The following is a 16,695-nucleotide window of genomic DNA, read 5'->3' as shown; positions in this document are numbered from 1 at the left end:
AGTCCCCTGGTGGGTTGAGTGTCTAAAAAGTTATATATATATATATATATATATATATATATATATATATATATATATATATATATATATATATATATATATATTTATATATATATACATTATGAAGGTTAAATGTAAAACAATATTCTTCATCAAAGGGTGAATGTACCGGCTTTTGTTATGTAGTGTGAGTGACCCTTATTCCCTTTTATTATTAATGGTGAAAGGTGGTTATTACACACTTAAAGTATCTTGGGTGGTTACTATTTAGCCAACAGCAGCAAGTTTAGAATAATATGGCGATGTCTTCAGTGTCTCAACCTTGTTAAAAAAGACTTCTTCCCCAGGAAGATCGTCACATTACAGTACAGATACACTCAGATCGTATTCCCTGAATATTAACAAGTTTAACAATCTCCTTTACAAACGTCAAAATAAATATATACACTTACACAATTCTGCATGGGAGAAGCACAAAGATGAAGTAGTAATAGACTAGATTATTTTAAAGCATCCATGTTACAAAACAAAACTGTACAGCGTACCAGTCAAACTTGCGACCACCACTCTTCATACTATTTGGTAATGTAAATCTGTATTTACAGTATATATATATATATATATATATATATATATATATATATATATATATATATATATATATATATATATATATATATATATATATATATGCGGAAAATCCACAGAGAAATATGAAATGAGGTGAACGTTTCGGCTTGTTAAAGCCTTTTTCAACACCAGACTGACTGACTTGAGTCAGTCTGGTGTTGACAAAGGCTTTAACAAGCCGAAACGCTCACCTCATTTCATATTTCTCTGTGGATTTTCCGCATAAAATGATCAGTGTTTTGTGATCGTCAATTGCATATATATATATATATATATATATATATATATATATATATATATATATATATATATATATATATATATATAATTTGTGTGTGTGTGTGTGTTAGCACTAATATATAATATATTAAAAACAATGACATATATTTTAAAGGTTTAGCTATTAACGCAATAATATTTTGTATTTTTCTGAATATATTGCATCAAGGGTCAGCAATGGATGACTATTAATATCATACTAGTATTTCCAAACTTAGGTCATGGACAGTATGCAGTCACGCGACACCATACGATGAGAAGCTCTGTACCATCTCTCAATTTTCTTATAGACAGTTTGTCAAGGTATGACTGCAACTGTCAAGGTATGACTGCAACTGAATATTCACACTTTAACCAGAATTTAAATGTGTGTATGATATATTTTCAAGGAAATACTCAATTTGACATACGAAAAAGTGCCCAACTGATTACTACATTTAATTATAACATTAAGCGGTATATTTTGATGTTAAGCCCAAAATATAACTGAAACACACAGAATGTTATCAAAATTTAGATCTAGGTCCATATTCTTTCATGTAGACAAATATTTCTTCAGTTCTCATAGTGACATTTACAATGATACAGATGAAAATATAAATAAACTTCACATTTTAGGCGAGTGATAATTGTTATCATTAAGACAGAATATGGTTCAGTGTAGTACAACATGAACAGTAAAAAGTTTAGCCATAATTTCAGATTTACATAAGAGCAAAAATGCCAATCGTGATAAATATTTGATTGTTGTTACATTCTATAAGGCACTTCAGTTTCTAATTCATTCCTTATCTTTATTTCCAAAAGTTTATGGAGCACAAAAATATCCTACAAAAATCTACCATTCATCACAATTGAAACATTTATAAAATATAAGATCGAGTATATTATTCCCCAAAGGAACCAAATGCAGCTGAGCAAGGTCTTGACAGATTGAAGATTTACAAAATCAGGTCTTTAGCAGATTAGTGAATATGAGAAAGTATTCATCAAAACTATCTCAAATAGAAAAACATAGATTATTGATCAAATATTTTTCATGTCTTAAAAAAAAAACAGTTCGAAGAGACCTGATATATTTTTTTTTTTTTTTTTTTTTTTTTTTTTTGCTGTGGAGGGTAAGTCATTCCTGGTCTTAGATAGGTTCCCAAGGAATAAATTTGTGTCAAGAAAATTGGAAAGGTCATAGGCTAATAATGTATAGGGACAGTAATGTGTAGTTGGACCTTTCTGGAAGACTATCAGCTTGTCTCAGACTTAGCTGGGTGGAAGGGAAACATGTCATAGGCACAGCCGGTGAAGCGCTCCTGAAATGTAGTTCTAATTATATATAAGACAAGGCGAAAGTGACAAGTTAATGACCACATGTACACAAGACATTTACACCTAGAACGCTGTCTACATACACCTTTATCACAAAGGTGTACCACAATAATGGTTGAAACATATTTCTCAACCACAGTTAAGAGCACACATTCTTGTTAAGCAGAGTACCAGAAGTAAAACTTCTGTGGCCATAACCTACATCACTTTACAGATCCAGTGACAAATTAATTTCAAAGCCTCCAGTCACTGATCAGCTAGGCTAGGTAGACAGCCTACTCCCAATGATAAAAACATTTTTTGGCTGGCCAGAACATTATATAAGGATGATTACCCAGGCCAGGGCATGTAGGGGTAATCACTCGAAATATCGAGATTCGTTATTATGTCGGTCGATCGATGGAGAAGCCAGGCTGAGACATCCCTCCTTCTAGTGCAAACAGGAACTTAGGGATTAGTTACGAAGAGCAGGCGTCTCTTTAACAGACCTCTCATACTGTACTGCTAAGCATGAATGAGGTTTCCCTCTTTAGGAGTCTTTCCAACAAAACAATCACAAATTGTAAAACAAGAAGACACTAAGGAAACCTTCCATAACAGTGTAACTAGTGTAACATGGCACTGAAGGTACATTTTACCCTGTTATAGCCCATGATGTATAAATTCCTGGATCCCAGTAGTTTTGCAAACGAATTTGGTTAGCAAGGATTGGACCTTGTCCTATTGCCAGCTGCATCTACAGCATGAAAACAAAATTGTTTATCAGCAACCGAGTCTTATGGAAAGTATTTGCTTGTCATTTGTGGCTGGTCAATTTCGAAGAGTTAAATAATCTGAATATTCATTACAGAGCAGCAAAAAGTTGAAAATATTCAACTTACATTTGAACCTGTACCATATAAAATATTTCGTTCCATGCAAACCTATAAAATTATAAACAAATGAAGGCGGCTGCTTAATTTCTTAAAGAATTATAAGATGGCATGACTAGGACTAGGCTGTTAGGCACAACACCGCTGGTGTAACAGGAGCCTTACCGAGTTACTGGAATACACACTACCTTTCATCGCCAGTCTTAGTAACAGCTGACTTTAAAACACAAATATTTCCCATGACTGATTTGGCAATGCGAATTTTACAGCCAGCAATTTGGCACCAGACTAAGGGTACTTTAATTATCTGGAACCTACAAGTTGCACACACACTCTTCTATTTGCTGCCCGAGCCCGGATAGTAATACATGACTGCAGGTGCTGGGAGCTGCCATCTTGCAGCATGCATCTCAATTAGTTGCAGAAGAGTCTTGCGGACGGCCGGCACCCTGACGGTGGTGAAGAAGGCATCGCGGGCGGCACTCATCACCCGAGCCATGTGGTGTGGTAGCTCAACTTCGATGTCCTTCCCAACACCAGTTAATACGAAGAAAAGGCACTCAGTCTGTCAAGTTAACGTCATTATTAGTGTAATATATATTCATTTAAATTACAATCAACTCTACAAAAGAATAAATAAATCAACACGAAATTTAGCAGACAAATTATATTACAATATTTGGTACATTTTATGAACATTTTATGACACATTAAACTTTAGAATGATTGATTCCTGTGAGATATTTACTCCCATATGCACATTTCCAAAAATAATGATAAATAAATATTTTAGGTGCTTATTTTTGCAAATAAGTTAAAATATTGAAAAATTAAACAAATATTAAAAAAAAAAGTTGCAAGTCAAAGGGAAAATCTCCATACGCTTTTTTTTTTTTTTAGGGATATTCCTGCGCGGGGCTCTGGCTGGCCCACTAAGTGTTGCTTGTTTCTGTTTTACTTGGGCGGAGTATGAGTATTTATGACTCGTATGGTCGCTTAAGTAAGATTCTGTCCCACGTGTTTAACAACTTCTGCTCTGTTGAATCTAAGTTGAAATCTTAATGGGTTTGTAACTGTGCACTGTGTTAGATAATGATCCAGTGGTCTGTCGGACATTTCTCCACAGTGCTGACATAATATGATCCCACAAGTAGTTAACCTAGTGGGACCACGACACAGGCAATTATTATTATTATCATCAAGGCATGATGTGCTTCCGTGTGTTATTTACTCATTTATTGACTAAATTAAAATAAGAAAATATTATTAGGGGTTTTGGTGAAAAAATATAAAAGAAAATACCATGTGGATATGTTTGAAAAGTTTGTCTAGTGAATGCAGGAATGCACTCCTGCATTCCTTTGTATTTGAGTGTGTACTGAATAGCCTCTATACTCATACAATGTGTACTGTATACACACACACACTCGAGGTTAACTTTAATTCTTAATTCAGTAAGGGGGTTAAAGTATTCTTGAGGGTTAAATACAAGGTAAACTGGTGTGAATGTAGCAGAAAGTCGATAGACTTTGCAACCAGACCAAGAGTCCTGTTGCTAAGCCAATGTCCTCACGTTGTTGTTGTTTTAATATTTATATTCGTGAATTTTCTCGGCAGCAACCTGTGCCATATCTATTTAATTATTCCAAGACACTAAACTGAGGACACAATGCGTGCACAGTCTGTGGTTGTGAAGACATGTGCTCAAATGACACCTTATTATGCCCTTCATCCCATAGCTATAATTATAGGTAATCGGGGAAGAATCAGACATTACAGCTTACATTCCGACAAGAATCATACATCAGAGCTCACAATCAAGGGAGAATCAGACATCTGAGATCACAGTCAAGGGAGAATCAGACATCAGAGCTCACAGTCAAGGGAGAATCATACATCAGAGCTCACAGTCAGGGGAGAATCAGACATCAGGGCTCAGTCAGGGAAGAATCAAACATCAAACCTGACAGGAAAGCTCAGACATCACTGCTCACGGTCCGACAAGAATCAGACATCATAGCTCACAAACATAACACAGTCTCAGAAAACCCTAGATATTAAATGTCCGAAAGCTAATACCTCTGCAAGACTGTTGACAGAGTTCTCTTTAAGGCAGACGTGGCAGCACTGGGCCAGCAGGGTGAGCAGCAGCAGCCCGGGCGCCGTCTCGCTGTTCCTCATACGCTTCGTCATCAGCTGTACGTGCCGGCGCTTCAGCTGTACCAAGTATGAATATGTAAACAGACTAAGACACAATAACGTTGCTGAAACAAATTTCCGAACCCCACAAATATATAAAATGAAAGTGCCAAAGTCTCGGTCCATTCTGGACCTTCACGACATGATGAGCGGATCCAGGACGCACCGGAACGTGGGCACTTTCATTTCATTTCACGTGTGTATGGGTTGGGTTACATTACATAGGTAAGTTATGTGCCGTTTCTACAAACGCAGTGTTAAAGCGAGGCTTTTTCACATTCTGGCCTACGTCTGCATGTCACAGAGTATTACACGAATGCTATTTTATAACTGAAGGCCAGATGCGAGTGACTGAGCCCCATAAACTCCGTACCTGTGTGTACATTTCGTTAAGGAAGGTCATATAGGCGATCCAGCGAGGGTGGGCGGGGACGAAGCCAGGGTAGGGAGCTGGCGGGTTGTTCCTCAGGAGGCGGTCGCGCTCCTGGAAGTACTCCTGGCAGGTGTTGAGAAGAGTCTCCAGGAATGTCTCATTTTTCTCCTTCTGCGATAGTCAATTTTCAGATTAAACATATTAAGCTTTAAGATAATTCTGATTTAAAGCGATGAGCCAACTACACTAAAGCTAATACATAGACGTGTGTTTTAATTAATAAATAATACTAAGGTAACTCTAAAAATATAATGCACAATGAAATCCCATTAAATTCGTTTATGTGACTCAGAATATTGTACAACCTCAGTATTTTCTCTCTAAAATATGAAATTTGTATGCATTTAAATACACATTTGTACTGTGTTAACCAATCACCAAGCTTGGTGATGTGAGATATATTTTCAAGTGATCTTTACATTAGGCTATGGTCAAATTATACACAGACGTTAGGCACAGCTCGTCCTTAAACTGTTAAAACAGTATACAATATATATAGTATATATAGTATACAGTATATATAACTGGGGACCATTCAGACTTGTTCGCATAGTATATATATATATATATATATATGTATATATATATATATATATATATATATATATATATATATATATATATATATATATATATATATATATATATATATATATATATATATATATATATACATACACTATATATATACTGTATTTCATTGAATATGACTAAATATTCTGTATTGATTATTTTCTTGTTTAGGGCTAATATCCCTCTGACTAGTGTTCTAGCATCTTGGTTTAATTAGAAGAGGACATCAACAAAGGTCATCTTCGTTCGAGGTGAAGAAAAAGAAATAAATAACTGTAGAATGTATTAAACTTATTGTAAAATTTACACAACGTTTCGAACTTACATGATTCATTGTTAAGTGATAAGAAAATACAAGGCGTGTTAGATTTATACCATAAAACTATGGTACAAATCCATAAATAACTAAAAATCTAAATCAAACTATAAATCAAAACTACACAGCCCGATGGAATTATTGCTTCACTGGACGTTGAATCTTTATTTACCAACGCCCCAGTCGACACCACCATAGAAATGATACTGGACAGAGTATACAGAGACGAGAGCACCCCCAAATTAGACATACCCGAGCCACACTTGAAGAGCCTTCTCGAGGCATGTACAAAGGCATGTACACTCCTTTCATTAGTCCGCAAGGTAACATGTATCTACAAATAAACGGAGTAGCAATGGGTTCCCACTTAGGAGTGTTATTCGATAATTTTTACATTTGAACTATCGAAGATAGTCTTCAGTAGTAGGCAAAAGCCAATGGTATACTGCCATTATGTCGATGACATATTCGTCATAGTAAAAGACCCAGATGAACTAATTGATCTAAAAAAACATCTAGAGAGAGAGAGAGAGTCAGTACTTCGTTTAACCCATGAAAATAGTGAACAAATAACAGTCTGCCATTCCTGGATGTACTAATAACATAAACAGGAGCCCCCTCTAAGCACCAATGTATATACTAAGCCTACAAACATAGGATTATGCCTAAACGGTAGGAGTGAGTGCCCCAAAGATACAAAGCCAGTGTTCTCAACGCTTATATTCGTCAAGCTCTTACCCACTGCTCTGAATAGAGCAACCTGAGTAGGGAGTTTGAAAGAATAACTCAGGTGTTGGTGAACAATGGATATAGCAATACGGAAATAAACACTACAATAAGACAACACCTGGACCGATGGCACAATCCTGAACCAAGAACAGAAACTACAACACCTCCAATAAAATTATATTACAAATCAACTATGCACAGTGAACATAAAAAAGAAGAACGAATAATGAAAAAAATAATCCGTAAAGGAGTAAAAGCATAACGCCTAACCAAAACATAGACCTTGTCATATTCTATAAAACAAAGAAGACCACCGACCTCTTTATTAAAAACAGCCTGAAGCCGACGGACAACCCTTTACAGCAGCCAAATGTGGTATATATATATATATATATATATATATATATATATATATATATATATATATATATATATATATATATATATATATATATATATATATATATATATATGTATATATATATATATGTGTGTGTGTGTACACCTGTCCCAACGAAGGATGTAGCCTTAAATCTAAGTACATAGGTATGATGTAGACCAAGCTGACGAGGCGTTTGACTTGTCATCTTCAATCAGGTGCCCCTAAAATTCACATGAGACAAGCCCATGATATCACCCTGACAAGAGTTGAATAAAAACACTTGTATAATAGACAAAACCCAGGATGTACGAAGATTAGAAATTCTTGAAGCAATGCACATAAAAATAGAGCAACCTACCATAAATACCCAAATTACGGAACTATTCACTCTACCCACCAAGAAAGTAAGAACAAGACCGGAACATGAAGATGCCAACATAGAAGACACTGCTGAACCTGCTACGCCCACTACATCTGATTAATCTTTGTATGTGCTTCATCCCCTATTTTCGCCTTTTTTTCTTTTACGCCTTACCTTTTCCTTTATTCTTGACCCATTTGAATAGATCTATTTGTCCTCACCTGACCCCTTAAGGGTATAAATCAAACACGCCTTATATTTTCTTATCACTTGAGAATGAACCATGAGTCCACCTGGAGCTGCTGTGAGGTACAGACGTGTCGCCTGGCCTCTGGTGGTTTGAAGTGTTTGCCGTTTTCATCGCCAGGGGGTGTGGGCGTCTCTGCCCCCCCTGCTGTTGCTGCCTGGCTGTGTGTTGACGTGGCGAGCTTGCCATGGGAGGCCATCTTCCTCCTATTGTGCGGGTAAGCTCCGTGGGCCTGAAGTTCACTAGTCCTGCTGGATATGCGGACATAGAAATGGTTATGTGCGACATGCTCCGTATCCCTGTGATGGCCATCTACGGTGTTGAGCTTGTAACTGCCCATCGGGTTGTTATCAAGTTCGTAATGGAGGAGGAGTACCGTAACTTCCTCCGTCGTTACGAGGGGCGTTCGTTGCCGTTGCTAGGTGGTGCCGGCTCTGTGTCCATCTCGGACCATAGTGGTGCCCTGACTTATGTCAGTGGGCATGGGGCGCCCCTGGAGTTTCTCAGGACCTCCTCCAACATAACTTTCAGAGGTTTGGAGCGGTCGTCAGTGTGCGGGTGAACACGCTCTCCTCAGGGAGGTATGCAGGTAGGCGGACGAACATTCGCACCTTGGGGATGCGCCTGTGGTCGGATATTCCATCTTCGGTCCGGCTTATGGGGTACTACGTCCAGGTGTACTATGCCCAGCAACCCTGTACCTGTTTCCGATGTGGCCTGATGGGGCATCAGGCTGCCGGGTGCGATGCGGCTCCGGTTGCTCCTGTCAACTTGTTCCGAGAAGAGGACTTCCCGCCGCTTCCTCTGGAGGAGGACTCCGGTGAAGAGGTGAACGTCCCGTTAGCTGATGAGGCTCCCCCAGCGTCGCCCGACGTTACCCCTCCGGATGTTGCAGTGCCGTCGGTTGATATTCCTGCTCCTGTCACTGGCCCTGCTGCTCCTGTGGGCCTTCCTGGTGCTCCCTGTGAGGCATCGCCGTCTGCTCACTCGTCTTCGGCTGCTGAGCCTGGCTCTGCATCCTCACCTTGGGTCCCTGCTGTGCTGGGTGCTGGAGAGGCTGCGGAGCCTCCTGCTGTGTGTGGTCCGGTTCCCCTTGTGGTAGAGGCTGCTGCCGTTCTGCGTCGGGCGTCGGTTCCCATGTTTCTGGGTCCGCTTCAGGCTCTGACGATGTCCAGTCGGTGCCCAAACGTTCTCGGCGTTCGTCTTCTGCCTGGGCCAATGTTGGGGAATTCAGTGACTGTGGGTCTTCGGGTGTTGACGGTGCGGTTCCGGATACGTCACTGTCTTCGCAGTTAGTAGTGGCGGAGGTCCATGTGCCTGCTGGTGCTGGAGCCAGTGTCTCGGACGTGCCTTCGGTTTTTCCTCCGCCAGGGGACTATCCACAGTGGTGGGTGGTGGCTTCCACTGCCAGGGATGGTGTGGATCCTGGTGCTGGGCGTGGCCTGGTAGTGACATTACGGAAAGATGCGTGCCGTCATGTGAGGGTGCGCGTTGGGAGACCAGGGGACGTGTTGCCGGTGTCCGTGATGCCATCGGGTCACTGGTCAGCGATTGCCGAGTTGATGCTGGTTGATGGCCCGGAGAATTTTTAATGGTGAGCAGGTTCCCTGCATGTGGGGCCGAGTGGCAATTACTCCCCTCCTCAGTACTACCATCTGGCTCCCATGTTTGCGGGTGTTTGTTGCCAATGTTCCGGATGTTATGGCTTCCCCGGTGGATGGCCGAGACGCTTGGCAGTGGATGCTCTGGGAAGTGTTTAATGTGCGGTTCCCACGGGCCTGTTTTCCGGAAAAGTATGTCCACTGATTTCTTGTTTATGTGCTTTATGACGTGATGTATGCCCCTTTGGCTGTTTGCTTGCCCTACTGTGTTTTTGTTTTTGTTCATGTATTTGTTCTGTGTTGTTACTAAGCCCTGTGTGTTATTTTCTGCCTCCCATGTTGTATTGTTATGATTTTCTCGTGTTCTGTTTCATGTTGTGCTTTGTTTGTCGGTCCTTCCGGCCGGTGCTTCTGTCTGTTTTGTTTTCATATGTTACTATGTTTTGTTTTCTTGTCAATATTTGATTGATATGATTGCTTGTTTTCTCTTTTGTGTTATGATCTTGTCTTGATGTAATGCTGTGTTATGTTGTTTTATTGTATTTATTGTCTTTAACTTGCATGCTTGCATGTAAAAATAAAAAAAAACTTGAGAATGAACCATGTAGGTTGGAAACGTTGTGTACATTTTAGAATAAGTGTAATACGTTCTACAATTATTTATTTCTTTTTCTTCACCTCGAACGAAGATGACCCTTGGAGAACTCCTCTTCCAATTAAACCAAGATGCTAGAACATTAGGCAGATGGATAGAAGCCCTAAACAAGAAACTAATCAATACAGAATATGTAGTCATATTCAATGAAACATGTATAAATGAAAACCTGCTGCCTGTATACACCAATATATATATATATATATATATATATATATATATATATATATATATATATATATATATATATATATATATATATATATATATATATATATATATATATATATATATATCATTAGATTAGACTGAATTAGGATAAGATGGATAAGGTTAGACGAGCACATTATGTATCACATGTTATATTAGTGATGAACGTGTAAGTTGATCTTGCCTCAATAATAGCTATGCAGAGGCGGGCTGCGGGCTCAGCGTGGCGGGAAGCCTCCACCACTCTAGTGAACACTTGACGCACCACCTCCATCAGCTGGCGGGCGCTCACACTGTTCGGGTCTGCACAAACAACTCCCATTATTCCATTTCATTTCATTTAACACAAGATACCACAGTGGGTCCTGTATTAGTGTGTGTAACGTACAATAGCGCAGTCATTAAAACACATGTTCCATTAACAAACAAAAACATTTAGATTTTAGCTCCCTTGAGCAACTACGATAACTATTATGTAACACTGATCTGTAATGTTTGTGTGGCAATAATTCTGACCTCAGTTGGTCCCGAGTCTTCATTGTTTTGTGGAAGTGTTGCCTCACCGAATTTATATGAAATCGGAGTAGCATGACATGTTGGGCAGTTGAACAAATATGAGTTATATTAGTTTATGAAAATTAAAACTAATATTACGACAATACCAACCCTGTATACAGATATCTTCCAAGATGAAAAGGCATCTGCTGGAACAAAAGCTGTAGCTGCATGTCTAGTTTAATCGTTTATTGGTGAAAATTACTTGCTCTATCATGTTGATTTTGAAAATTCAAAATTGACAGAAAGACACTTGTGAGTCTTCAAATAACAATCAACAATGTAGAGCAAGCAATTTTCACGAATAAATTGAGAGACTAGTGGTCCAGACAAAGGCTCACTATGTGAGCTGACTTTTATCATTGTTTGGGTGCCCTGGAAAGTGAATCTGTATGCTACACTGATGAATTTGTTACCTGCCCCCCATTCACATGTTTTTTTTTGACACGTGTGGACGCAAATGCTACAAGGTCACTATCCCGTTGTATTTCAACCTGCATACCTCATGTGGATTAATTATGATACTAGTGCAGTGTTGCTAAGTATGGTCATTGAGAGTAGATAGTGAACAGTTTAGAGCAGTCCTTCAGTCCGACTACTGAGAGATCTGAAAGAGATTCTTAGGTAGAATCCGCATTATAATTATATTTTATAATAATATAGTTAAAATGTATATGACAACATTTTATCCAAATAGCTTCAGAACAGTGCTGGATGAAACCTCACCATCCCGCTGTGGTGGGATGGTGAGGTGTTTACATATACTGTATATAATATTCTTTTTTGTATACAGTATAGTACAGCATTACCCTTTTCCAATGCATTTAAGTGCATTGTCACATTAATGAAATTTACAGCATTAACTATTTCCTATATTAAGTTATCTGTATGATTTAAATTATTATATCCATAGACAGTGATATCCCCAGATAACGATAATGTCCGTAGACAGTGAGATCCCTACAGATAATTCATTCAGAGGACAATTGTTTTACAGGGTTCTGAGGTGACAATTTTGTATATACTAGCTTAATATCATACACATTTGTTTAACACTAATTATTTTTTTTTTATAAATTCCTTCTAACGTGTTAACATTGTAAATACATTAACGCAGTTTTTACATATAATCTAAAGTATAATAACAGTATGATATACAAACATGCGAGCACTTCGTCCTGTAGACAGCTCCTGACCATAAGAAATTATACTCACGATATGCGTTAGCATCATTGGTGGCAGTAAATAATGACAGTGTTAAACGGAATCTTGAGTTATCAAATAGGTTCCTTAAAAGTGTCATTAGACGAGAACTTTTGCATGAATTTGAAGAAAGCTGAACAGTGCAAAGTGGAACTAGCAGGTCCATTGTTTATCACAATGAAATGTGTGAAGTAAAACATGTGTATGGGGCAAGTAACAAAATCAGCAGACTAACAGACGTTGTCACGGCTCGAATAAGATTTGGTTACAAGTATATCTGGCATTTCGGCTTGTATAGGGACCTAGATGAAGTAAAGTGTAAAGTGTGTGGGCAAAGACAGGGACACACTCTAGAGCATTATATCTTAGACTTTAATAAAATCAAGCCATTTAGAGATAAATCTAAACTCACGTTGCATGAAATGGCAAACCATCTTATTACTAAGGATACAATGCCTGAAATCCTCATATGGTATTGTATCCATATTTCGCTTCCAGTAGATAAATGACATATGAGATTAAGAAACAAGTAAATGTGAAGACTAATAATAATAAACAGTAGCTTCCCATATGACTTTGTAATATCTCCATTGCTCAAACAATTATGTAGTAGCGATAAGACCTACCATTAATGTATAATGATTTACTGTAAATATATATAGCTCTTGAAATAGAACATTCTCTGTAACTAGCTGACATTGTAATTATAAGGTGTGAAGGATAGACAAAATTATTCATGTAATAATCTCCGTTGAGGTCTGACAAAGACCTTCTGCGCTCTCTGTAATCCTTTTTGCGCTACCGCTCACAGGATGAGTATGGGGGTGCACATTAAACTAGCAGCCTCCGGCGACAACAATAAACAAAATACAAATCACCGTACCAGTCATGGCTTTCGTAATGGAGTTGTGGACGTCTGGCGAGAAGGGTCCCAAGTCCGGCATGGTGGGTGTGGGTGTGGTGGAGGAGTCGAGGAGCTGGGAGGCGCGAAGGTCTGCTGATCCCAGTGACTTGGATCTCTTGATGCCCGGCTGGCTCAGGATTCCCACGGCTAGGGACGGGGGGCGCGAGATCAACACAGACTGTACGGAAAGAAAACAATTTATGAAGAAAATAAGTCACAATAACGTGCTTGGAAAGTAACACCAAAACTCACACAAGAAAAGAAAGGAAAATGACGAATTGATTCTTGCCGCCGAAGGTCGACTAGATTGACACACTACTTGATAAGGGCCCAGGGGCCAGATTCACGAAAGAACTTACGCAAGCACTTACGAACGTGTACATCTTTCCTCAATCTTTGACGGCTTTGGTTACATATATTAAACAGTTTACAAGCATGAAAACTTGTCAATCAACTGTTGTTATTGTTATAAACAGCCTCCTGGTGCTTCGGAGCTCATTAACTGTTTAATAATTGTAAACAAAGCCGCCAAAGATTGAGAAAAGATGGACAGGTTCGTAAGTGCTTGCGTAACTGCTTCGTGAATCTTGCTCCAGGACGGTCCGACACTACTTGATAAGGGCCCAGGACGGTCCGACACTACTTGATAAGGGCCCAGGACGGTCAGACACTACTTGATAAGGGCCCAGGACGGTCAGACACTACTTGATAAGGGGCCAGGACGGTCCGACACTACTTGATAAGGGCCCAGGACGGTCAGACACTACTTGATAAGGGCCCAGGACGGTCAGACACTACTTGATAAGGGCCCAGGACGGTCAGACACTACTTGATAAGGGCCCAGGACGGTCCGACACTACTTGATAAGGGCCCAGGACGGTCAGACACTACTTGATAAGGGCCCAGGACGGTCCGACACTACTTGATAAGGGCCCAGGACGGTCAGACACTACTTGATAAGGGCCCAGGACGGTCCGACACTACTTGATAAGGGCCCAGGACGGTCAGACACTACTTGATAAGGGCCCAGGACGGTCAGACACTACTTGATAAGGGCCCAGGACGGTCCGACACTACTTGATAAGGGCCCAGGATGGTCAGACACTACTTGATAAGGGCCCAGGACGGTCCGACACTACTTGATAAGGGCCCAGGATGGTCAGACACTACTTGATAAGGGCCCAGGACGGTCAGACACTACTTGATAAGGGCCCAGGACAGTCCGACACTACTTGATAAGGGCCCAGGATGGTCAGACACTACTTGATAAGGGCCCAGGACGGTCCGACACTACTTGATAAGGGCCCAGGACGGTCCGATACTACTTGATAAGGGCCGTTCTTATGGGGAAAATTCGAGACAAAAGTTGCCCATTTGAAAGGTTCTTTATGGAGGAAAATTGTTTCATTTTCATTTCATAGTCCCGTTTGAAAGGTCTTAAAGGTTTCTTGAGAGGGAAAATCGAGGTGAAATTGACTTATTCGGAGTTAAAGGTTTCTTATGGGGAAAATATTTTGGGCCAGTTCCCGATTTGGACTTAAAGGTTTCTTATGGAGGAAATTAATTTTTTTCAGAGTTTTAGTTTTATGAAAATATTTCAGATTTCATATTATCATAGAAGTTTAGGACCGAAAATCTACAAAAAGTCCATTTTCAGAAAATATGTTAATAGAAGTTTGTTTAGGAAAATAGACATCTTAGCAGTAAGTTTTATATCCCTTTACTGCTGTTTTGTCAGTTAAAGATCGAAAATTTGTCAGACCAGTTAAAGACCGATTTTCATCAGAGTTCAGTTGAAGACCGAAATTTGACAAGAGTCCATTTAAGACCAAAATATTTCAGCATTTTTCATACAACTGCATTCTTAAAGAGTTCTTATGGAGGAAATTTAGGGCAAAAGTTCCCGATTTGGACTAAAAGGATTCTTATGGAGGAAATTCAAATAATGTCAGAGTCCAGTTAAAGACCAAAATTAATCAGAGTCCAGTTTCAAACCGAAAATTTTACAGTCCTCTTTGAGACCAAAATATGACAGAGACCATTTTAAGACCGGAATTTAACAGAGACCACTTTGAGATCAAAATTTGAGAGAGTCCGTTTCAAGACTAACATTCATCAGAGTTCAGTTTGAGACCAAAATACTGTCAGAGACCAGTTGAAGACCAAAATTAATCAAGAGTTCATTTTAAGACCGAAATTAATCAGAGTCCAGTTTGAGACCGAAAATTTGTCAGAGACCACGTTTATAAGTGTATTTTCGCTACTAATAGTCCAATTTTAACCCAATTTAAATCTCCATATTCCCCATTTTCTACCAATGTTCACACCATGTTCTCTGTGCTCTTCGCATTCTCTTCCATGTTCTCTGTGTTCATTGTCATATTCTCCATGTTCTCAGCAAGTTCTTCACAAGTTTAATCCTCGTATTCTCTGTGTTCTTTGTCATATTCTTTGTGTTCTTTGTCATATTATCTATGTTCATCGCATGTTCTCTGTACAACTTTTACACTCATTATTCATGTTCTCTTCAAGTTTAAGTCATATTTTTTCACCTGTTTCTCCATATTCACCATGTTCTCTAAATGTTCTCCACAACACTGTTCTTAAACAAATTTTCACTTTATACAGTAACAAATATAACAAGACATTCTTTTCTTGTCATTTCTTAACTAAAATTATTTTTCAATGAACTAAAAAAATAGTTACGTTCACCATTTCTTAACTAAAAGCATTCGTCAATCAACTAAAAATAGTCAGGATTAACCTCGTTCAACACTGTTCTTAACTAAAATAATCTTTCTCTAAGCAAAAAAATAGTCAAGGGAAACATTCCAACACTGTTCATAACTAACCTTATCTATCGTCATTCAATTAAAAATAGCCATGTCCATCATCTTTTCTTGTCTTTTGTATCTATAATATTCGCCAGTCAACTAAAAAAATAGTCACAGTCATCAATTCTTAACTAAAATTACTCGTCAGTCAACTGAAAATAAGCACATTCATCATATTCATTCACATTCATTCAAGCACTTTTCGTTTCTAAACTAAGATAACACTTCTCTCAACTAAAAATAGTCAAGTGTAGCTTCGTTCAACACTTTCTTAACTAACATTATTGTTCACTCAACTAAAAATATAGTCAAGCATAACTTCTCTCAGCACTTTCGTAACTAACAGTATACTTCTTGGAGTAATAAAAATAGTAAAAGACACTCTTCGA

At 38.8% G+C, this 16,695-nt stretch overlaps 1 protein-coding gene across 18 annotated transcripts in view; it reads right to left on the bottom strand.

The window, feature by feature from the left end:
• Positions 1-1,227: 1,227 nt before the first annotated feature.
• LOC123762738 (uncharacterized) overlaps positions 1,228-16,695 on the bottom strand; it is a 195,043-nt gene continuing 179,575 nt past the window's right edge. For all 18 annotated transcript variants that reach the window (XM_069332261.1, XM_069332260.1, XM_069332264.1 and 15 more), the window contains 5 exons: positions 13,452-13,650; positions 10,995-11,113; positions 5,677-5,847; positions 5,184-5,321; positions 1,228-3,669 (listed from right to left, as the gene is read on the bottom strand). In XM_069332261.1, coding sequence (XP_069188362.1) covers positions 3,442-3,669; positions 5,184-5,321; positions 5,677-5,847; positions 10,995-11,113; positions 13,452-13,650 — 855 coding nt within the window. In that variant the 3' untranslated portion in view covers positions 1,228-3,441. The remainder of the gene's footprint in view (positions 3,670-5,183; positions 5,322-5,676; positions 5,848-10,994; positions 11,114-13,451; positions 13,651-16,695) is intronic.

Source organism: Procambarus clarkii, chromosome 27 (assembly GCF_040958095.1).
Source record: "Procambarus clarkii isolate CNS0578487 chromosome 27, FALCON_Pclarkii_2.0, whole genome shotgun sequence".
In the NCBI taxonomy this organism is placed as follows: Eukaryota; Metazoa; Arthropoda; class Malacostraca; order Decapoda; family Cambaridae; genus Procambarus; species Procambarus clarkii.
This window is presented reverse-complemented; position numbering and strand designations above follow the sequence as displayed.